A 25,233-nucleotide genomic window follows, 5' to 3' on the forward strand; every position below is an offset into this window, starting at 1 on the left:
CTTCTCCAGGGGATCTTCCCGACCCTGGGATCGGACCCAGGTCTCCTACATTGCAGGTGGATTCTTTACTGTCTGAGCCACAGGGAAACCCTGGTAGAGAATAAGGATGATGGTAAGCAGAGGGAAGAAGAGGAGAAAATTAGGCAGAGGCCAACACTCAGGAAATAACTGAGCTTCAATAATGACAAAGCACTAGGGTTAATGTCTGGGACTCCTAATGGAATCCCCTCTGGCCAAGGATCAGCAACCTTCCAGGGAAGGCCTCCGTGAAGCCTGGCCAGCCTAACATTTCGACCCTGGAATTTCTATTTCCTCATTAATCTTTCCATGTGCTTCCCAGGTGGCACTAGCAGTAAAGAAGCCTCCTGCCAATTCCACCCCTGGGTCAGGAAGATTCCCTGGGGAAGTGAATGGCTACTCACTCCAGCATTCTTGCCTGGAGAATCCCATGGACAGAGGAGCCTGACAGGCTGCAGTCCCTGTCCCTGAATTTCCGTTTCCTCATTAGTCTTTCTAGTAAAACCCTGTTTCATGAACAAGCCCAACTGAAACACCTCTCAAATCACATTCAGGGAAAAGTTCTTTCATGATACTTCTCATTCAAGGTCAGTTTTAAAATCTTGATCATTTCCAAATAATATCTGAAAGAGATTGGTTAATTGTAAGCCCAGTACAATTCCCCAAATGGTGGATCCTTTTGACAATGTATACTCCCCTATTCTCTCAAAGGCTTGCTTGAGATCACAGAAAGAGAAAGCAGAAGATGATTGAGGGAATGAAGGGGACAGAAGGAAACTATGTACCTCGAAGCAGTGAGCCAGCTCTTCTACTTTTCTGTCCTCTGTATGATACCAACAATATCACTTATTCACATAACAAAAAAAAATTTTTTAAACAGAAAAGGCAGCTGCACCTTCAGTTCAGTTCAGTTCAGTTCAGTCGCTCAGTCGTCTCCGACTCTTTGCGACCCCATGAATCACAGCATGCCAGGCCTCCCTATCCATCACCAACTCCCGGAGTTCACTCAAACTCATGTCCATCGAGTCGGTGATGCCATCCAGCCATCTCATTCTCTGTCGTCCCCGTCTCCTCCCACCCCCAATCCTTCCTAGCATCAGACTCTTTGCCAGTGAGTCAACTCGAAGCATGAGGTGGCCAAAGTATTGGAGTTTCAGCTTAGGAAGCTTAAAGGCAATGGCAAGTCACTCCAGTACTCTTGCCTAGGGAATCCCATGGATGGAGGAGCCCGGTAGCCTGCGGTCCATGGGGTCGCTACGAGTCGGACATGACTGAGCGACTTCACTTTCACTTTTCACTTTCACACATTGGAGAAGGAAATGGCAACCCACTCCAGTGTTCTTGCCTGGAGAATCCCAGGGACGGGGGAGCCTGGTGGGCTGCCGTCTATGGGGTCACACAGAGTTGGACACGACTGAAGTGACTTAGCAGCAGCAGCATTGCTTTTAGGGCCCTCCCACATGTGAGGGGAAGAAGAGTTAAACATGGAAAACTTTGAAAATTGTTTCCTAATTTAAACAATCTGTAACAACAATGAAGCATAGCTTCCATCCTAACCTTCCTTGTAAAAGGAACAAAAAGTGCAACAGTTTTAAAGCCAGGATCCTCTGAGGTGTAAAGAAATTCCAAAATTAGGTCCTGTTTCCTGGCTGTGACAAATTTGTGCATTCTTTTAGCACTAGGTATCCAAGGCAGAGATTCTCAAAGTGCTTTCTGCACCGCTGACAACCTACCCAGCAACAGTAAGTAAAAATAAATCTTCACAGCCCAAGTGCAGAGCACTCAATTTCCAGCATGCCTTTTACACTAAGCCATTGAACAGCAGGCCCTTAGTCAGAAATTCTAACAGAATTCAAATTTTGTTACCTTTTTTTCACATCAGCTATTAAGCACCCTGTCAGTGCTGTTGTTCAGTTGCTCAGTTGTTTAGTCGCTCAGTTGTGTCCGACTCTTTGCAACCCCATGGACTGTAGCCCGCCGGGTTCCTCTGTCCATGGGATTTCCCAGGCAAGACTACTGAATTGGGTTGCCACTTCCATTTCCAGGGGATCTTCCCAACCCAGGGATCGAACCCAAGTCTCTTGCAGTGGCAGACAGACTCTTTACCACTGAGCCACCAGGGAAACCCAAGCACCCTGTACACTTTTTTTTAAAATTCATAAAGTATTTAAATACATATATATGTATATGTGATTTAGTTACATATAATTTTAAGAAATAAAGCATTAGAATAAAAAATGTTAAACCAGTACATAACTTTAAACATAGTCATTTGTGGTGGTAAAGAATATGGGACACTAAAAATCTGACATGGAAATATTAGATCTATACAACTCAAGTAGAGCACAAATTACGTTATGAGAGAGAAATGAACTAAGTTTTTGGATGCTTTGAGAAATTCAGTCTGAAAAGAAACAACTGATTGATATCTATCAGCTGAGTGAATACTTACTTCACATCACAAAGGACTAACTTGTGTATTTCCATGTGGATTATCTCATTTAGACCTCATAGAATCTTGCAGGACAGTATACGAGGCTCAGCAACTCTAAATGAATTTTCCAAGGTCAGTTAACTAAGTTGCAAAAGAGTCAAGGCTTGAAGCTGAGCCACCTGCTCATCTGAAATCAATTCTTCAATATTTAATTAGAGTCTTCATTCCAGATGTTTGCATAACAGAGACATGAGAAATCAACCCAAAATTTGAATCAAGAGTCCACAATATGGAGGATGAGTGGGACAATTAGATTCTTAAACCTTGGGCTACAATGATTTGTCACACTTTCATGAGATACAATGTTCTCTGGTGTGTTATGTACATATTAGCTGTTTATATATATTTTCTATAATACTGGTAGTTCTTAATTTTTTTCCATGAGTTTGGAAAAGCATTGTCACCAACTCTACTGGTTTGTAGTATGGTTTAGGAGTAAGAGTGAGGCCATTTCTTCCCCTTCTTTTATGGGCCAGTTAGTCAACCTTTCTAAGCTTCCTTTTGTAAACTAGGATAATAATATCTAAGTTCATAAGGTTTCAGTGAGAATAAATGAGTTAGTGTAAATAAAATTTATAGGCACAATGTCTACAGTTGTGCCTGAACTAAGTAAGAATAAATAAGTGATAATTAATACAAGTGTAGTGACACAATGCTTTGGCCACCTCATGCGATGAGCTGACTCACTGGAAAAGACCCTGATGCTGGGAAAGGTTGGGGGCGGGAGGAGAAGGGGACGACTGAGGATGAGATGGCTGGATGGCATCACCGACTCGATGGACATGAGTTTGAGTGAACTCCGGGAGTTGGTGATGGACAGGGAGGCCTGGCCTGCTGTGATTCATGGGGTCACAGAGAGTCAGACACGACTGAGTGACTGAACTGAACTGAACTGAGTGACACAGCAGTGGGCACTATGGATTTCAAAATGTTGAGGGACTGTATTTTCATTTCTTCTGTAACTTTTCACATCTTTAGCATTAACTCCAATTTTCATAAATCTCCCTTCTCTGGTCTTGAATGGTAGATTTCAAGTAAGGTTCTTTTACATGGAATCAGTGTATAGACTCAAATTGGTATTGATAAGGATAAAAAATAATATAAAAGTCTTTGTATTTATGTGGAGTGAGACTTACTACTCTTTTCGTATAACATCCAAGCCATCAATAATTGATAAATATGCTAATTGGGCAGCATTCCATAGCTATACTTAAAGCTCACATTTAAAATACTAGCTACAGATCTTTGAAAATGTAGAAATTAATTAAATTAATTTTTAATGTGAGTTATAGTAGAAAATATGCCAATTTAATATATGTAAAAAAGGATTTCAGAAGTAGCTCGGAAGTATCAAAATCATTTGATGCTACAGTCTGAATAATGTAAAATTTAAAACTGACTTCTCCAGCATAGTTGCTGGAACTGTGCAAGGAGACCTCCCAGATCTCATCTTTTGAATTCAGAAATAGAGACAGCAGGCTTTTCCTTTGTAACCCTTGTTCAGTTCAATTCAGTCGCTCAGTCGTGACTGCAACCCCATGGACTTCAGGATGCCAGGCTTCCCTGTCCATCACCAACTCCCGGAGCCTACTCAAACTCATGTCCATCAAGTCGGTGATGCCACCCAACCATCTCATCCTCTGTCATCCCCTTCTCCTCCAACCTTCAATCTTTCTCAGTATCAGGGTCTTTTCCAATGAGTCAGTTCTTCACATCAGGTGGCCAAAGTATTGGAGTTTCAGCTTCAGCATCAGTCCTTCCAATGAATATGCAGGATTGATTTCCCTTAGGATTGACAGGTTGGATCTCCTTGCTGTCCAAGGGACTCTCAAGAGTTTTCTCTAACACCACAGTTCAAAAACATCAATTCTTTGGCACTCAGCTTTCTTTATAGTCCTTGATGGTCCTTCCTTAATTACTAGAAGCACCTCTTGACCTCAGGACTCACCATACTATTTTAACAACCAGGGTATTAAATTATCCTCTCCCTTAACATTTAAAAATAATACTTCACTAAATACTAGTGAATAATGGGTTAAAAATTAAGTATTTAACTTAACTTTAAAGGATCATGGTCTTCCATAATCCAGTTTCCCAGCAATGTCAAACTGGGATGGTTGGCAGAGGCAAACACTGAGACAGCACCCAGAAATGTGAATCTTGGGGAAGGAGAATTCCATCCCAGGAAGTAATTCTCCCTCGAAAGCTAACCTTGGACGAACTGAGTGGCATTTTTAAAGGAAGCTGGTGTTTTTCATTACGACTTAAGAATGAAATCACATTGCCGTGACTTAACACGGCCTCGCATGCAGTAGCTGCTCCAAAAATACTTGTGGCCTTAAATGTATTTAAATTTTCTTTTCTCCTTCTCTGGTGGAAATTTATTGCTACCTTACCCAGCTCTGGGAAAAGACATGAAAAGGACCCCAGGGGAAAGATGTTAGACCCTGAACCTTTAAGGGAGCCAGCTCCGCACACACCTAGGTACAGAGTTTGCACCAGGACAACAGAGAAAAAGTTCACAAGAGACGGTGATGGACATTTCACCTCCGTTTGCATCAGTCACCCGGAACCTGCCTTACTTCACCCCTAAATTGCACATATTTCTTTCCTTTTTTTTTTTTTCACTCAGCTCCCAACCGTGGCTCTGTTTCCTTATTTTGGAACACTTCCTTACGGGGTTGAATATTGCCCTTTCACCAAATTTATATGCTGAAGTCCTAAAACCAGCATGTCAGAATGTGCCTTTATTTGGAGAAGGGGGTCTTTACAGAGATCCTCAAGTTCAAATGAGGTCATCAGTGTGGGTCCTAATCTAATATGAATGGCATCTTTATTAGAAGAAGGAATTTAGGCTCGGATACACACAGATGGAAGACAATGTGAAGACAAATGGTGAAGACAGCCCTCTACTAGCCAAGAAGGGAGGCCTGGAATAGACTCTTCCATATGGGCCTTCAGAAGAACCAACCCTACTGACTTCTTGATCTTACACTTCTAGACTCCAGAATGATGAGAAAAAAAATTTCTGTTTTAACCCACTCAGACTATGGTTCTAGTTATGGCAGTCCTAGAGAACAGATACAGATTCACTTCTGCCCTCACGACAGATACTATTATGTATAGTTTCTCGGCCTGATGCTGGCTACTCTTACCTGCTTGGAACTTTCCACTCCCAGTTGCTGCAGACACTGCATCTTTCATCTGTCTATACTTCCACTCACCATCCCCACCCCCAGGACCCAATCTTTTGGATCCTAGTTATGGTGAGGGAGAGCAGAAGTGGATTTGGACCTAAGCAAGGAGGAGACACCAGAAGCTCACAAATCCAACCACTCCAGGTACATTATTCAAAATTGGAACCTGTACTTGCCTTCAAAGAAGCACACTCCCAAAGGGATATAATTGTGAATCATCAAATAAACCATGTTATCAGGGTTAGAGAAATTTTGCTGTTTTTGTTAAACAGTGCCACATATCAAGTTTGCTAGAGTGGGCTATAAGATTTTATTCTGAATCCTCTATATTAATATTTAAAGCAAAATTAAAAGGTCCAGGTTATGAAAAGTACAAAATGTGGATTTGCTCTGGCTGTTCACCCTGGTTGGTGTCATCATTTGGAGATACAATAAAAAGAAGTTCACATTGCCCATAAACTTCCCAAGCTGAAGAATGTGAAAATAAATTTTCATTTTTTAATTAAGACCACATCTATCACGTCATGTCTTTTACACCGTGGTAGAAGATGAAAAGCTGTGAGTCAAAGTGTGAAAAATAGATTTTTATAGAAGCCCAGCCAAATGCTGGAGGGTCAAACAAAGGCTTGATTCCAAGCCCTTTCTGTGGCAGTTCGATGGAAGGATGACCTGGTAGCTTTGTAATTTTATGAGCATTCGGAATCAACTTTAAGAAAAACCACCAATTCTCTGTGGATCCAGCGAGAAGTGCTATAAAGAAATTTTGTTAACCATAGTAACATAGTAAAAATGTTTTTCTTTATGTAGACTTCAAAATGTTTAGGAAGAAATATGAGTTATCTGTTATGTAGAGTCATAGCATACATTTTGAAAATAGGTATCTATCTGTTATAATTATGTAATTTATTTTCTACAGCCCCATTAAGGAATATAACACTTCTTAACAGAGCAGATTAAGCCAAAAAAAAAAAAAAAGAGAGAGAGAGAGAGATTCCTGGGACCAAGCTATCATTATGTCTTGTATAATACAGGTTTTTCTAAGATATGCTCTACATAAAAGTTAACAGATCACTCCCAACTGCTCTTCCTCTCTTATGAGGGTGTGGGAGGTGTTTATTAAAAGCGGCAATATGTTTCTTTCTCTACAGCTTACTTAAATTGTTTTTGCAGAGTATCAAACACATTTGCAATATTAAAAGCCTCCATATAAAAAATTCACTGTGGTACTTCTTTTATAGCCAAGAACGAAATCTTAGGCTTTAAATTTTAGTTCAAAAGGAATATTTATCTCTCTGAAAGAAGTATAGGACACAGTAAGATAACTGCTATAATTCTTCAACTCCATTGACTTCACAAAATGAGCCCAGCATTACATATTTTTTTTTTATTCATGCTAAGAATTTATTATTATCAGATATTTGAAATGAGATGAGTTATTTAATAAGTTAGTAGAAAGAGAGAGGTTAAAAAGGGTTTGTTCATGCCAAGAACTCATTATTGTCAGAAATTTGAAATGAGATGATGAGTTATTTATGATGGAGGAAGAATCCATCTTTCATATTTTTATAATTAGCTTTAGTGAGGGAATCTAAAAGATTTTATCTTAAAGAAATTAACAGGTCCATAGAGAAAATGATCAACTTAGATATTTTAAATATAAGATATGATCAAGAATTTCAGTGGCTTTAATTCACTCTGGTTCATTGAGATTGTGGTTCAAAATAGAGTCATTGGTTTAAGCAAGGAAGCCAGTCATAGGATATCAGATCCCTCCAGTTTGGTTTTACTCTTGAGGACTCAGAGTGTTAGAGTTATGAGGCACTATAGGTTTTATCTAGCTAGGTGATCACAGGTCTTCATTTATTTTGAGATTTAGCATGTATCAAAGAGAATATTTATTAAGCACCTAATATGTGCCACACATTGTGCTATGCACTGTAGATAAAGAAGTGAACAAGACAGACCCAATATTTGCTCTTAAAAATCCAATAGTTGAAGACAGATTATTAAATAATAATTTCCTGTAAGAGGCAAACATTCTGTAGAACAGAATAATAGCTTGAGAACATCTAGAAGGTCCTGATACAGAAGTGATGGGTCAGGGTGGGCTTCTCAGAGCCTGAGTAAAAGACATCTAAGCTCACACTTGAAGTATAAATGGCAGTTATCCATGCAAGAATGATGGCGGAGGAGCAAGGTATGAGCAGGTCAGAGAGTGAATGGCTGGACTTTGCTTGTGGGTAGAGCCTAGCAGGGAATGGGGGTGGAAAACTTGTGGAGGCAACATCATGGTAGGCTTTGGAAACCAGGTTAAGGGGTACATGTTATCCAGTGGCAATGAGAAGACACTGAAGGATTTCATCAGAAGAAGGACAGGATCAGATTTATGTTTTAGGAAGATTGCTCAACAGTGTGGCAGATGGACTGAAGGGCAGACGGTACTACTGACAGCAGATGGACTAGTCAGGAGACTTCACAGTAAGCTGGGCTACAGTAGCAAGTGGGGATGATGAAGTGTCTCGGTTCCTGAGATAATTAGGAGAAGCATTCAAAGTGACCTATTGATTCCGGGGAGTGAAGCAACAGAAAGGGTCAAGGTTGCCTCCCACCTCCAGCTTTCTGTCTTGAGCAGAAATGTGAGAAAGACGCAATAGGGAGATAGGGAAGAATTCTTGTCTTATTGAAATACTAGCAAGACATGTCTCAGCAAATTGGAAGTCCTTTATAAAGAAGGAAGTATAATATTACAAAAGCTTCCCAGGTAGCGCTACCAGTAAAGAACTTGCCTGCCAATGCAGGAGACATAAGAGACATGGGTTCGATCCCTGGGTCAGGAAGATCCCCTGGAGGAGAACATGGCAACACACTCCAGTATTCCTGCCTGAAAACTCCCATGGACAGAGGAGCCTGGCAGGCTACCTTCATAGGCTCAGAAAGAGTCAGACACGACTGAAGCCACTTAGCACATATACAGTACGTAATTCTAAAAATATTTCAGAATATTTTTTCTACTTTAGATGAATGATGCCCTTCTAACAGTAAAGTCCTGTATCACTGGATGTGTTTCAGCCTTCATATGGGAGCAGCTGCTTATAGGCTACAGATAATTGAGAAATATTTATCTTTCTTTAATGTTAGTTCATGAAAATGTGAAACTCGCTCCTAAAAGTCACACAGTTTTTCCCTGAGTAAATGAAAATTCTGTGCACATCTGCATTTGTTCACATTGTTGGGTTCCTAGAAGAGCTCAGGGACACCTGCTCACATTCTGATTGATGACTGAAGTTTATTCCGCCCCTAACTGTGAATTAAATATACAGCTGCTGGAAATGTCAGCAAAGTCACACAAAAGCAACTCTGATTCACTGCTGTTATACTATTAAATAATCAGTGCTCCTGTCACGCTGAATTGGATGTAAAAGTGCTTTGTGGCTATTATTTCTACTGGGAGGCATGTTAAAATGCCCCCTCTCTTTATCCATTAAAATCAATGGGCCACATAGATACACTGTAGATACAGGTGACTGAACACATTGAATGAACTCCCTTTTTTCAAATAGGCAGCTCAGTCTTCCCTGTTTATTCTGAGATGACTCTTGAATATCCTGGCTGATTATCATCAAATCCCCCACCACCACCCGCCTCCTTGTGGCTCAGTTGGTAAAGAATCCATCTGTAATTTTGGAGACCTGGGTTTGGCCCCTGGGTTGGGAAGATCCCCTGGAGAAGGGAAAGGCTACCCACTCCAGTATTCTGGCCTGGAGAATTCCAGGGCTTCCCTGGTGGCTCAGGTAGTATAGACTCCACTTGCAATGGGGAGACCTGGGTTCAGTCCCTAGGTTGGGAAGATCCTCTGGAGGAGGGCATGGCAACCCACTCAAGTATTCTTGCCTGGAGAATCCCCAAGGACAGAGCTGCCTGGCGGGCTATAGTCCATGGGGTCACGAAGAGTCGGATATGACTGAGCAATGAAGAACAGCACAGCACAGCATCAATAATATATACACTATCATGTGTGAAGTGGATAGCTATGAGAAGTTGCTGTATAACACAAGGAGCTTAGTCTGGCGCTCTGTGATGACCTAGAGGGGTGGAATAGGGCGAAGGAAGGGAGGCTGGAGGTGGGGGTGGGGAGGAGGACTGGGAGTGGGTGTGGGGAGGCAATATACATGTAACCATGGTTGATTTGCATTGTTGTATGGTAGAAACCAACACAATATTGTAAAATTTTTAAAAAGAAAAGGAAAAAAAAAACCCACACAAATAGAAAGGGCAAATTAAAACAGTAATGTAGAAAACAAACTAAAAGTCAAGGACCAGGCTGATAAGCATGTCACACTGTCCTCTTCCTGCCCGTGGCTTCAAAGCACTTTTCTATATGTTATTTGCTTTCTTCATCCCAGAATAGTGAGACTATAATTCCCAGCTGTATATTTATTACAATGAAATTTCAGGTCAGCAGAACAATGTAGACTTCTGATACAATGCACTATGGTGCATTATCAATGAATAAACTCTTTTGGTGAAAGATATGATATAAAGCTAAGGCTTAAAGACTCCCTGGAGAAAGAAATAGCAACCCATTCCAGTATTCTCACCTGGGAAATCCCATGGACAGAGGAGTCTGTGGGCTATGGTCCATGGGGTTACAAAGAGTTGGACACAACTTAACAACTAAATATGTATGACATAAAGAGAGTGAACTGTGAGATATTTACAAAACTCAAAATGCTGGATTTGCTGTGGAGCTGTAATTCTGAAGACTAAATATCCTTTCCAATACGCCAATCCTCTGTAAGCATCTATGTAAATCACTGGTTTGGTCCAGCTTCTCCAAAATGTGTTTTGCTCTTAATCAATTTCACTCATTTTTCATTTCAGTCCTGATACTCTATTTCCTATAGATGACAAACACTAATTTGTCTTCATGCAAATAAGAAATACACAACTGCATGTGAAAGAGTGCAATTGATTCCAGAAGAGTACAGCATGTTCTTTGCTGACAGGAAACACATGGGTTATAAATGTGTGCTCATTTGAACACAAGAAAAACAAAAGCCTTCTTTTTTAAAAAGAGAGGAAAGAAAGAGCTTTGGGTACACATCAAGATAGTTAGGCAAAGTCATTTACCGCTTAGTATTTCTGAGTGCTGAAGGTTTCATTTGAATGAGATTGTCTAAAGCTTGGCTGTTAAAAAGAGAAAAAACACAAACTCCCATTAGTAATAGGGTTTTTTTGTTTGTGTGAGGTCTATAAACCAGTATTATAAATCTGCTCCACTCAGGAGCAACAGACAGGAGAGCTATGAAATGACTGCTTCTATTTGATTACCTTTGATTGCTTCTGATTACTGCAGGATTCACTTTGATGAGGTTATCGACATCGTGGTTTCTTTAAATAGAAAAATAAAAATGTTAATTATAAATTCTTTTGGTAAGATCACTAAGGTTATAAATTTGCATGAACTAACAGTAAAATTAAGAACATTCTTCCTACCCAAAGTACAAAAATTAATAGTTCTATTACCTTTGATTGTTGAGAAGAATTTCAGGATTCACTTTGATGAGCTTATCAAGATCTTGATTTCTTTAAGTGGAAAAAAATTAAAGCAGTTTTGTTAGACATAATCCAGGTTTAAGTTGGTTGGAACTGGAAGAAGGGATTAGCTATTTTATCATTGGTTGTTGTTGTTGTCAATCTTTTGCTACCAGATGGAAGCCTTCTAGGTTTCTCTGTCGATGGGATTTCCCAGGCAGAAATACTGGAGCAGGTTGCCATTCCCTTCTCCAGATGATCTTCCCAACTCCAGGATTGAGCATTGGTAGGAGGATTCTTTACCACTGAGCCAACAGAGAAACTCATCTATGAGCCCTATTGGTTTGGCATAGAACAGCCTTGAGATACATTTTCAACCAATCCAGGGAGGATACATTATATAGGATCAAGAGAAAAATTACTCTAGCTTCACACAGTTTGTTGTCAGAGCCCATCTACCAGGGCACGCTGACTCAGAGTCCACAGCAAACATCTTGTGATTCACCACTTTTACTCTGGAATGCTTTAACAATACAAAGATACAAATGATTCCAAGGTCCTTGATATTTTAAAAATCATATTCATCAACTGATATCATTTTGTAAAAAACTAATAAGCTCCAAAACTGGGATTATACTTAACATAAGGCTTGGCAAACAGAGTTCCAGAAATCCATCAAGATTGTGACTTCTCTTTCCTCTGATGACTTAAAAAGCTGAAATCATGGTCAGATTGGGGACGTGCTCTGATAACTTTCCACTTCCCAGTTGAAACACTATCACTTTCTTTCCTCAGTTAGAGAATATGGTTTGCTATCACTCATTAGTGAGTGAGTGAAGTCGCTCAGTCGTGTCCGACTCTTTGCGATCCCATGGACTGTAGTCTACCAAGCTTCTCTGTCCATGGGATTTTCCAGATAAGAGTACTGGAGTGGGTTGCCATTTCCTTCTCCAGGGGATCTTTCTGATCCAGGGATTGAACCCAGGTCTCCTGCATTGCAGGCAGACTCTTTACTCTCTGAGCCAATTGCATCCATATAATACTTTGTTTTTAAGGGCTGGAAATTAGTGATTTTTCAAAGTGTTCCTCTAAACCACTTTATAATATTTATCCAAAGAAATAGAATAGCCCACAGTAGCAAGAAATCTTGGGATTGAAAACACCTGCTTCCAGTAAATTTTAGACAGTTACCTGCCTGTATCTCTTTCCCCCTCCAAAGCCCTCTTCCCTTAAATAAAAATATCGTTTACTCTTCAAAAGTCTGATGGGAGATTAAGAACTAAAGAGAACCACTTGGAGGTTAATCATCAAAAAGTCAGAAAACCTACATGGGAAAAGAACTTAAAAAACAGTGCTATATGTATAACCTGAAACTAACACAGGATTATAAACCAACTATATTCCAATAAATGTGTTGTTTTTTTTAATTTGAGGAAAAGGTGTGCATTTCCCTCCCCAGCCCTTAAGCCTTTCCATAGAATTTGCTTCCCAGCTCATGGCTTCACTGAGTTTCAGCTCTTATCCTTGTCCTCAGATCTCCATGGCAGACAAAAAGCCCTTAAATGAATTTTCACTGTTTTGAATTATCTTCAGTAATAATATTCTCAATTAAAGATAATCAACTGGTGTCTACAAACATTATCAAAGAAACGACAAACATATGAGAATTATCCAAAATATAATTTTCTTGTATAAACTAGTAACAAAATCTGTGTAAAATTAAATTGTGCCTGAAAGACAATCTTTAAAATGTTGATTATTCATACATTAAAAGAAAAAAAAGTACAAAGAATAAAATTTTGTAGAGGAAATAATATGTTCAAAGGCCTCAACCTTTTAATACACGAGATCAATCTCAATATTTTTGTGTAACTACATATAATTTTCACCTACCAGCATAATTAAGAGGAAATTATATAAAAAAGCAAACATGAACATGAGAACTTCCTTTTTTACTGTTCTGCTCAAGAAAGAAAACTTGTTTCATTGCAAAACTTAGAACTGTGCTGCATCATAGAACTATATCATGGTTCTATAGTTCTGCTCATAGTTCTAGGAGTACTATATCATAGAAGTCATTAAAAAATACATTTTACATCATAGCTCAATACTTCACCTTTTTAGTCAGTCAGTCAGACATACATACCCACATAATAAAATATAAACTTCACAAAGTAAGACTTCCCAACGTAAGAAGAAATCTCATTTTCTACTCTGTTTCACTTTAGTTAATTGGAGCGGGGGAATGCTGACTGCCAGTCACTAAATTAATTACAAGACCATTTAATGGATTTTGGTCTACAATTTGAGAATTACTAGCTTAGAAAACATATAAACAAGTGCTATGATTTACCACTTCTCCTAAAATGACAAAACCAGTGTTAATAAAGCAAGTCCTGAATTGCCTTGATTGATTATATCATGCAACTTATTTCAATGAATTGAAAACTTATAGACACTTTTTTCAGGTCCTGAATTCTTAAAAAACACAGGAATCTGATATCTGAATTTTATCCAGGAGAAAACGTTATGTTTTTCCTATTCAAGTTACTGCTTTCATTTATTTTGCTTTAAGGATATAGGGGGAATACATTGGAACATTTCACTATCATTGCTTTCATGTGGGTCTCCCAGGTGGTGCTAGTGGTCAAGAACCCACCTGCCAGTGCAGGAGATATAAGAGATGTGGGTTCGATCCCTGGGTGGGGAAGATCCTCTGGAGGAGGGTGTGGCAACACACTCTAGTTTCTTGCCTGGAGAATCCCATGGACAGAGGAGCCTGAAGGGCTACGGTCCATAGGGTAGCAAAGAGTCAGACATGACTAAAGTGATTTAGCATGCACCCACTTTCATGTAGTTCAAAAGTTATAAGGTGTTTTGCGGTCATTGGCATAAATTTGTGCCATAGTCACTTCAAAGACAGAAGTAACATTTCACATGACCCTGTGAAAGCAGTGGAGAACATCCTCTAGCTGGCCCATGGCAAGAGCAAAAAGCCTAACTTTATAATTTCCACTGTTTCCTGAGGTGCTAGATCAACTTTCACTTATTTTAAGATCAAAGTCTGTGAACTGTGACTTAAAGACCAGGAGTTGTGCTGGGGGTTGGAAGAACTCACGGAAGGCTAGGAGATATTTGTCCCTGGCCTCTGTCTTCTCATCTGTAAAATGAGAAGATTACATTGGGTCTAATCCTCTGCCCATCTTTAACATCTTCCACTCCTAGGAATCTATGAATATGAATTTTACTGGTTGTCATGTTTATTGAATTAGCTATTTCATTTCTCCTTTTCTTTTTAAATGCAACTCACTGACAATACATTCTATATTCAGCAAGCAGTACATGTAATATATTAAATTGACAACCTATTATTGTCTTGGAGTTCCATCTCTGTGCCCCCAGTACATAATTAGCTTTAATCTATGATAATTGCCTGCTGTTTATAAGATTGAGTATGTCTACTGAATTCTCTTTTTTGGCACCCACGGCCTGTAATTATACCTAATATGCACCTAATGATACCTAGTTGTAAGCTTCAAACCCAGTAGGCGTTCAGTAATTATTCACTGGCTAACAGATCACAGAACGACTATTCATCTTCCACTAGTTTTCTCCGTGACCCTGGCCAAATCACTTAACTTTTCTGAGTCTTCATTTCCTCCTCTGTAAATTGAATAGGTTTGACTGGAATGTGAAAAGTGAAAGTTGCTCAGTCTTGTCCGAATCTTTGTTGACCCCATGGACTGTAGCCCGCCAGGTTCCTCTGTCCATGGGGATTTTCCAGGCAAGAATACTGGAGTGGGTAGCCATTCCCTTCTCCAGGGGGGAATCTTTCCAACCCAGGGATTGAACCCAGGTCTCCCGCACTGCAGGCAGATTCTTTACCATCTGAGCCACGACGCCCTGCTTTAACTGGAATAGTGGTTTGCGAAATTGTTCAAACTAACTGGACTATGAGTTCTCTGAGGTTCCTTCTTTCCATCTCCAAAATTTGTGATTTTTCTATGTACCAGATAAACTCAAAAAAGTGAAATCATAAAAACATTTTTAAATATATACAAATATATGCATATATATCTATAATAGTGGTGTATAATGATTAAAAATCTAAATATATACAATATTACATATAAACATATAATCTAAATATATACATATGTCTATAATAGTAGTGTATAATGATATAAAAATCTCCATAACCCAGAGGTAAAAACTGAATTTCATTTTTCATCATCACAGATACTACTTAAAGAATTATCATTTTAGGTCCATTACTTTGTTAGGAGCAGCAAATCATCTAAAAAATAATGAACCTCATAAAATTTCTACCAACTATCAAACACTTTCCAAAAATTAGATGAATAAAATTGCTTATAATGAATCTAATGAGGTGTACAGCTCTTTTTCAACAATTAACAACCATTAACAAATTTTAATCAAACCCAGAAACAAAGACATTGTCATTAATACCACAAATCATAAACAGGGCATAGACTAATTTCGTTTCTAGACCAGTTACTCCCTTCAATTGCTTTATCTGAGCTGTCTCTCTCTCTATTAGCAAATACATATCCTATTTTTCAGGGATATATAAAATTCATGATGACTTTTCAAGATTTACATTCAGTTTGCCCACGGAATGATTACAAGCCATTTATATTCATATTATGCTTAGTTAAGGAGAAACAAACCAAAGCAAATAAATAACATCTTTGTCTTACCTAGCTGTGTTTTTGACAGCTTTGGGGCTTACGTTAATAAGTTCATCAAGACCTTGTTCACTATTAAAACAAAATAAATGATCAAATGCAGTTGGAAATCAGCAAATTTTATGACTGGTGTTTTTTATTTTGACACTTGTGAATCATTTGATGGGATCTTAGACAAAAAGTGATAAATGTACTGAGTTTCTACTTTGTATAAAATAGTTATCTTTTTTAAATCCTCAGAGCAACTGAGTTAAATATCACCATTCTCTTTTTATAAATAAATTGAATTGCATGAAAGTTAAGGCCTTCCTTAGGCCAAGTACCTAAGAAATAACTGATGGTGAATTAGGTAACCACATGTTGCCTCCTGCCCACATCCTTCCTCTCTCTATTAACAAGAATTCCTTACAACTGCACAAGGCTTTTCATCAACATTATTATCACAATAATTTCGAGAGGTAGCTTGGAGTTATTCTGTCATGCTTTTCTTAACTTTTGCTCCAGTGGACAATGATTCTTAACTTCTTAAGAAGACTGAAGCATATTCGAAGTCTTGCAGAAATATTTCTAATCAAGTATTGGAATGTTATGTCACTAAATTTCTGGAGTCATTTAAAAATTAATCCTCAGGTTTATGAAAGAGAATAAAGCCAATATTCTTTGGTTTATTCAGTTTTATGAACTTATAATTTATTAACTAAATTTGCAGTAGTAATCTAGTTAAGCTATAATTGCATTAAATGAATTTCTCAGGTAGTCATTATACAGAATTAGCTTCAATATTACAATTTGAACAATATTATAATGTAACAAATTGAAGCAATGTAAAACCTATCCAGCATCATTACATGTCAGAAAATCAAGTTTTCTCTTTTTTTTTTTATATCCCCTTTCAAATATCCTTAGCCAAATAATTAACTTTATTCTGGGGCATAAATTGAAGACTTTCTCATGAGTCTTCAACAAATACTAATAAACTTACCTTTTCTTTGCTGAGGTAGTCATTTTAATAAGACTGTCCAGGTCTTGGCTCCTAAAAAATGTAAATTTTAATAGCTGGTAAAATCAAATCAAATCAGTTATAATTTGTATATTTTTTCAGTCTTAATATTGAATAAAGTGATTGTTGCTAATTCAAAACTTCATTTTACTTGAATATACTTTTTAGTTCTCTGTGAAAGCAGATAGGTACTATAAATTCATTTCTTATACAACTACATATATATGAAAATTCATTTTTATTTTTATTTCTTTCAAGACAACCTAAAATTTAAGTTGTTCTTAAATTTCTTATTTCCTGAATTGTATTTGGTACTAGAATCAGCATTTAGAATTTGTTTTAAGGTTGTAATGAACAAGAGAAAAATTTGAACTGTACATCGTTTCCATGTATTCCTTGCTTCCCTCTCCTCAGAATAAAACAAAACAAAAACCTGGAACTTTTTTAAAAAGAATGTATTTCCTGATTCTAAGGGATGGAGGTAATATAAATAATATGAGTATGTAACATTGAGGCTACTCCAAGATATTAAACAATTCAGAATCATGCTTCATGCAATGCTATATCAGAACAAAGAAGACTTCTGACAATAAAATTTGTTTTTGTACTCAAATAGGCAATAATATTTATTTTCTTTATAATAAATTTTTTATATTTATTTTTTATAAAAAGAAATAGAGGAAAACAATAGAATGGGAAAGACTAGAGATCTCTTCAAGAAAATTAGAGATACCAAGGGAACATTTCATGCAAAAAAGGGCTCAATAAAGGACAGAAATGGTATGGACCTAACAGAAGCAGAATATATTAAGATAGAGGTGGCAAGAATATATGGAAGAACTGTACAAAAAAGATCTTCATGACCCAGATAATCACTATGGTGTGATCACTCACCTAGAGCCAGACATCCTGGAATGTGAAGTCAAGTGGGCCTTAGGAGGCATCACTAAGAACAAAGCTAATGGAGGTGATGGAATTCCAGCTGAGCTATTTCAAATCCTGAAAGATGACGCTGTGAAAGTGCTGCACTCAATATGCCAGCTAATTTGGAAAACTCAGCAGTGGCCACAGGACTGGAAAAGGTCAGTTTTCATTTCAATCCCAAAGAAAGGCAATGCCAATGAATGCTCAAACTACCACACAATCGCACTCATCTCACACGCTAGGAAAGTCATGCTCAAAATTCTCCAAGCCAGACTTCAGCAGTACATGAACCATGAACTTCCAGATGTTCAAGCTAGATTTAGAAAAGGCAGAGGAACCAGAGATCCAATTGCCAACATCCGTTGGATCATGGAAAAAGCAAGAGAGTTCCAGAAAAACACCTATTTCTGTTTTATTGACTATGCCAAAGCCTTTGACTGTGTGGATCACAATAAATTGTGGAAAATTCTGAGAGATGGGAATACCAAACCATCTGACCTGCCTCTTGAGAAACCTGTATGCAGGTCAGGGGGCAACAGTTAGAACTGAACATGAAACAACAGACTGGTTCAAATTGGGAAAGGAGAACGTCAAGGCTGTATATTGTCACCCTGCTTATGTAACTTTTATGCAGAGTACATCATGAGAAATGCTGGGCTGGAGGAAGCACAAGCTGGAATCAAGATTGCTGGAAGAAATATCAATAACCTCAGATATGCAGATGACACCACCCTTATGGCAGAAAGTGAAGAAGAACTAAAGAGCCTCCTGATGGAAGTGAAATAGGAGAGTGAAAAAGTTGGCTTAAAGTTCAACATTCAGAAAACTAAGATCATGGCATCCGGTCCCATCACTTCATGGCAAATAGATGGGGAAACAGTGGAAACAGTGGCTGACTTCATTTTTCTGGGCTCTAAAATCACTGCAGATGGTGACTGTAGCCATTAAATTAAAAGACGCCTACTCCTTGGAAGGAAAGTTATGATCAACCTAGACAGCGTATTAAAAAGCAGAGACGTTACTTTGCCAGCAAAAGTCTGTCTAGTCAAGGCTATGGTTTTTCCAGTGGTCATGAATGGATGTGAAAGTTGGACTATAAAGAAAGCTGAGCACCAAAGAATTGATGCTTTTGAACTGTGTTGTTGGAGAAGACTCTTGAGAGTCCCTTGGACTGCAAGGAGATCCAACCAGTCCATCCTAAAGGAGACCAGTTCTGGGTGTTCATTGGAAGGACTGATGTTGAAGCTGAAACTCCAATACTTTGGCCACCTGATGCGAAGAGCTGACTCATTTGAAAAGACCCTGATGCTGAGAAAGATTGAGTTCAGGAGGAGAAGGGGACAAGAGAGGATGAGATGGTTGGATGGCATCACCTACTCGATGGACATAGGTTTGGGTGAACTCTGGGAATTGGTGATGGACAGAGAGGCCTGGCGTGCTGCCCTTCATGGGGTCGCAGAGAGTCGGACACGACTGAGCGACTGAACTGAACTGAATGGGGGCTTCCGTTGTGGCTCAGTGGGAAAGAACCCGCCTGACAATGCAGGAGACAGGTTTGATCCCTGGGTCGAGAATTGCCCTGGAGAAGGAAATGGCAACCCACTACAGATTCTTGCCAGGAGAATCCAATGGACAGAGGACCCTGGCGGGCTACATGCAGTTCATGGGGTCACAAAAGAGTCAGACACAACTTAGTGACTAAACAGCAACAATCTCTAAAAAGATATTTCTGTTATTGCACTGGGCTTTCATATCAACTCTAACACCAAAAGGCCTAAAAATGATATATAACTTGATATATATTATTATTGGACAATTTATTATATATCCTGAAAAGAAAAGAGACTAGAAAGGTTTCTACACCTAACTAATCTTTAGGATTAATCTATAAATGAACTTTATTGTGTTCATACCATTCCATGTAAACTTTTGTATTCTGTTATATTGAATTATTTGAAATTTTCACCTTGTGGGTCAAAAATTATTGAATGTCAACAATTTCATAAGATTCAACCTAATAGATAACTCTTAGGTATCTTGCTTGAACTCAGCATTGAGTGGTGCAGTGGGGACTCAGCAATGAAAAAAAGTAACAGTAATAATAATTTCAATAGATAATGTCTAATAAGTACTTGGGGAATAAATGCTTCATAAGCTAATTTTTCTGGTAATTCATTAAGAAGGTAATTCTTACAATCCCCACTTTACCAGATAAATAAGTTGAGAATTCAAGGAGGTGAAATGATTTTTCCAAGGCTATACAGCTAACAGATATTCTCTAAACTAAAAAATTTGACTACCAAGTGGAAAAGATGAACACATGACGTAATGCAAGACATGGCAGAGGGTGGGTGCTGAAACAAGGCTCACACATATCGCATAAAAGATTATATTATTAAGGTTTTCTTCACTTTACAAACTAAGTCATCGTGTAAGAGGAGCAAGGGATAACTGTCTTTCATAGAATCTTAATCTGTAACATAAAGTATTACATGGTTTCTGGATTCGGTATCTGACCCTCAGACAGTGACAATACATTATACCTCTATTTAGTGAACCAAATATAAGGACAATTTAGAACTCAATATTCAAATGAAAGAACGATAAATTCTTCAGTCTAACCATAAAGTGAATGAAGCAATATATGCATTGGAGGCTGTGTTTGGGAAGCTGTTCCAAGTACGTGCAGGGTTGATCCTCTTCACCCACCCACGTGAAAGACTGCCTACGAATCAGCAGTCTATGGTCCCCAAGCTAAATCCAGCCTGAAGTCTGGTTTACAAGTAAAGTTTTATTGGAACATAGCCATTCCCAATATTTAACTCACATTCAAACTAGCATAACAATATGTGTTTGTAGGTTCATGGTTTGGCTATATCCCTTTGTTTACTCAATACAGTGTATCTTAAAGAAAATTCCTTTTTGTATTCTTTATTATTTCAATGAACTAACTATAATTTTTTTGTAAATGACCTCCCAACTTTAGGACGGAGAAGGCAATGGCACCCCACTCCAGTACTCTTGCCTGGAAAATCCCATGGATGGAGGAGCCTGGTAGGCTGCAGTCCATGGGGTCTCTAAGAGTTGGACATGACTGAGTGACTTCACTTTCACTTTTCACTTTCGTGCATTGGAGAAGGAAATGGCACCCCACTCCAGTGCTCTTGCCTGGAGAATCCCAGGGACGGGAGCCTGGTGGGCTGCCACCAGTGGGGTCACACAGAGTCAGACACGACTGAAGCGACTTAGCAGTAGCAGCAGCAACTTTAGGAATTATTGGAGTGTAAATGGAAGAGCAGAGGGGAAAAATGATGACAGATGGAGGATGAATGAAGGAGATTTTCTTCACATGAAGACCTTCTCTTAGGCTGCTTATCTCTAGGAAATTGTTTGGGGAAGATGCTTCATCCCAGGAGGAATCTCGATTTATTTTGAGGAAATCCCAAGCATGGAAAACAAATCCCACATGGATAAGAGATTATTCTCATATTTTAAGGAATTCCTCCACAAATATTCACAGCCAAGGAGCCCTGAATAAGGGAATTGAACACTAGTTTTCTGACACAGACCTGTTGTTTTGGGTCCCCTTATTGGCGGTTTCTTTGATGGAACAATCAGTTTTATCATATTTTCTAAGTTGAACAGAATAAAATGGAGAAATAGAAGAGTTTCATAAACCTCACCCTTGGTTAGTTTTGTTTGTGTCCGGAGTCACTTTGATGACGGTGTCAAGACTTTGATCCCTTTAAGACATGGAAAAAAGGGATGAGATCATATGACAGGTTACATAAAGTGGTTGAAAATATATACTAAAATGGAAAAGTTGTTTTTATTACAAAAATATTTCACTAGAAAATATTTATTAAAATAGAGATCATCTCAAGGGATTGGAAGTTTTCATTGTTGACTCTGAAAATATATATTTGGACCTAACTATAACCACATAGAAATAATGAACAATAATTAGTGGTTTCAAGAAAATTCATGATGTGCCAGGCACTGTGCTAAATGATTTATATGATTCAATACTCATATCAACCCTATGAAATAGTATAAAAATATTAATAAAAAGCCTCAATGAAATAGAGTTGGGAGGCCAGAATGGGGGCTCTCTCCTGCCCTATGACAATAGCAGAATCCAGCAGGAAGAGGAAAGACTGTTCTTTCCTGGCAAGGACTCAGCCAATGAAAAGCTGTGAACTCTTTGTTTACTGTCGTCCTCCCAATCTCCTTTCCCTCCTCCCCTCCATAAAAGTGTTCTTCCTTCCCCTTCAGGGACTTGCATATGGCTCCCCATGGTTGCAGACCCCAAACTACAATTCTCTGGTGAGCTGAGCAAATCCATCTTGGCTGGCGAAATATCTGACAGTCTATTTGTTTCAGGTCAACAACAGGAAGTATCATCACCTCCATTTCACAAAAGGAAAAACTGAGACCCACAAAGATGAAGTTTTTCCCACATGGCCTGTAGTGGCAAGGCTGGAATGGAAAGCTATGTAATTAACCCCAGAGTGTGCACACTTGTCATAACACCAACCATCTTATTGGAAATTATTAACTGAGTTGACATTGGAAGTGACGGGGGAGCGTGTGGCCCAATTTCCTCACTGTGAGGATGAGAAAACCAAAGTCCAAACAGGAGTGTGATCAGGCCCAGTTCTCACTGTTAGTGAGGGCAGAGTCATGCCCAGACCCACATCTCTGGGCTCTGGTCTGATGCTCTTTCCTCTCTCTTGTGCCATCCCTCTGCTTAAGAAAAATAAACAAATCAACCAATAAAAGTGTCCTGACCACTACTGTTTGGAACAGGGAACTCTGCTCTATGTCATGTGACAGCCTGGATGGGAGATTGAGGGAGAATGGATACATGTATGTGAAGGGGTGAGTCCCTTTGCCGTCCACCTGAGACTATCACAGCATTGTTAATCAGCTACACTCCAATACAAAACAAAATTTTTTTTAAGAAGAAAGTTAAGTAAAATGATTATACATAAAAGACTCTACCCAGTAAACCATCATTTCCTTCAGCCCTTTACAACCAAACACTTCATTTTCTTGGTTGCCAACAGATTTGCCATTCTGGACATTTCAGATAAATAACATATAATTGTGAAAAAAAAGTGTCTTGTCCATCCTGGGAAAAGACTTCACCTAAAGAATCAAAATACCTATATTATATTAGAAATTGGCTGACCAAAATCTTTAACAGCTTACATATGAGGTGGTGCAGGTTACAAAGGTTTTTCTTGAAGTACCATTGATACATTGATACTATATCAGTGTCAGTCTGCTGAAAGATGATTTAAGTATATTTTTAAGCATTGGTTAAGAAAACGAAGATCATGGCATCTGGTCCCATCACTTCATAGGAAATATATGGGGAAACAGTGGAAACAGTGTCAGACTTTATTTTTTGGGGCTCCAAAATCACTGCGGATGCTGATTGCAGCCATAAAATTAAAAGACGCTTACTCCTTGGAAGGAAAGTTATGACAAACCTTGATAGCATATTAAAAAGCAGAGACATTACTTTGCCAACCAAGGTCCATCTAGTCAAGGCTATGGTTTTTCCCGTGGTCACATATGGATGTGAGAGTTGGACTGTGAAGAAAGCTGATCACCGAAGAATTGATGCTTTTGAACTGTGGTGCTGGAGAAGACTCTTGAGATTCCCTTGGACTGCAAGGAGATCCAACCAGCCCATTCTAAAGGAGACCAATCCTGGGTGTTCATTGGAAGGACTGATGCTAAAGCTGAAACTGCAATACTTTGGCCACCTCATGCGACGAGTTTACTCACTGGAAAAGAGTCTAATGCTGGGAGGGATTGGGGGTGGGAGGAGATGGGGACGACAGAGGATGAGATGGCTGGATGGCATCACTAAGTCGATGGACATGAGTTTGAGTGAACGCCGGGAGTTGGTGATGGACAGGGAGGCCTGGCGTGCTGTGATTCATGGGGTCGCAAAGAGTTGGACATGACTGAGCGACTGAACTGAACTGAACATGAAACAAAAAAGAGGAATGTATTAAATCTTACCCTTGCACACTTTTCCCAGTTCTTGGGTTCACTTTGATGAGGTTATCCAGGTTTTTGGAACTTTAAAAAAAAAACATAATAAGTAAAAATGAAATTATGTCAACTAATTAAGTCAAACTAATTAAAGGATATATGTGCTCAAGATGAATTTTACAATTAAGTTTTGAGAGAAATCAATACCAGTCTATGTGTTTCACTTAAAAGAGTAAAACTTTTGGCTTTTTTGGTATCAGTTTCCTATAGACCGTCAAAATAAAACCATAAAATTAGGGCAAGATTGAGTTTAAAAGATCATCTCTGGAACTACTTGCCAAAAAATAATCTCACCTTGTCACCCCCATTTAGTATTTTACCTGATGCAATAGCTATAATTAAACTGTGTTTTGTTAATAATTTCCATTTAAAAGGATTTAAATGGAAATTTAAACACTTTTGGATTTAAACACTTTTTCAAAGTGATTCTATATCCATTATTTCACTGGATCTTTATAATAATCAAATGACAAAAGTGGAACAGACATTATTATCTTCATTTTATAACTAAAGAAGTCTCAGCTTGTTATTCAAGGGACTTGCTCAAAGGTACCCAGCTGATAAGTAGTGCAATTCAGATACACTCCAAACCACTTTTCAATACAGCTTCTCTAATGAGAGCCACAGACTGATTCAGAACTTGATGCACAAATTAATGGGAAGGAAGAAAGGTAAGGTATAATCCTCACCTTGGCTTACTTCTGTTAACTTCAGGGGTCACTTGGATGAGATTGTCAAGACTCTGGCCCCTTTAAAACATAGAGAAAGTGGTAAAGTTAATAACAGATTACAACCAAGTTGACAAAACTATTCATTAAAACTCAGAAATAGTGTAAACACTGAGATCATGCCAAAGAGCTGAAGATTGTTAAAAGCACACAGAAGTATGTAGGGATTTATACGTCTCTGAAACTCATTGAGACTCAGAGAGACAATATTTTAATCTTGGAGCCATCAGGCACTAGCAAATACTGAGATAGGACTCCACTTTGATTCATTGAATGCTATGCCCTTAGCCTTTTCCAGGTAGGTGCACTAAACATATTCTGGAATAGTCTGTGCACACATTCCTGGAACATTCCACAAGACACAACTCTACCCATCAGCTTCCAACATGCTGTGGGAATTTTGAACTTTGGAGAACCCTTATTTTGTAAAATTGTCAACCATTAGCAGATTTTCTACTTAAACACTGGATTTAGATAAGTGTACCCTGAATATTCATTTGAAGGACTGATGTTGAAGCCGAAGCTCCGATACTTTGGCCACCTGATGTGAAGAGCC

General features: G+C 38.6%; 1 protein-coding gene across 15 annotated transcripts in view; it reads right to left on the bottom strand.

Moving 5' to 3' along the window:
• Positions 1 to 25,233, bottom strand: part of SCEL (sciellin) — a 127,352-nt gene that overhangs the window by 26,356 nt on the left and 75,763 nt on the right. For 11 of the 15 annotated variants that reach the window (XM_055426517.2, XM_055426510.2, XM_055426512.2 and 8 more), the window contains 8 exons: positions 24,639 to 24,698; positions 23,917 to 23,976; positions 21,561 to 21,620; positions 16,936 to 16,986; positions 15,966 to 16,025; positions 11,236 to 11,295; positions 11,041 to 11,100; positions 10,840 to 10,896 (listed from right to left, as the gene is read on the bottom strand). In XM_055426517.2, coding sequence (XP_055282492.2) covers positions 10,840 to 10,896; positions 11,041 to 11,100; positions 11,236 to 11,295; positions 15,966 to 16,025; positions 16,936 to 16,986; positions 21,561 to 21,620; positions 23,917 to 23,976; positions 24,639 to 24,698 — 468 coding nt within the window. The remainder of the gene's footprint in view (positions 1 to 10,839; positions 10,897 to 11,040; positions 11,101 to 11,235; positions 11,296 to 15,965; positions 16,026 to 16,935; positions 16,987 to 21,560; positions 21,621 to 23,916; positions 23,977 to 24,638; positions 24,699 to 25,233) is intronic. The other 4 variants (XM_088842668.1, XM_055426509.2, XM_055426519.2 and 1 more) reach the window with 4 other exon arrangements.

The sequence above is a fragment of the Moschus berezovskii genome, chromosome 13 (genome assembly GCF_049115385.1).
Source record: "Moschus berezovskii isolate FMDL1 chromosome 13, NW_MosBer_1.0, whole genome shotgun sequence".
Taxonomy (NCBI): Eukaryota; Metazoa; Chordata; class Mammalia; order Artiodactyla; family Moschidae; genus Moschus; species Moschus berezovskii.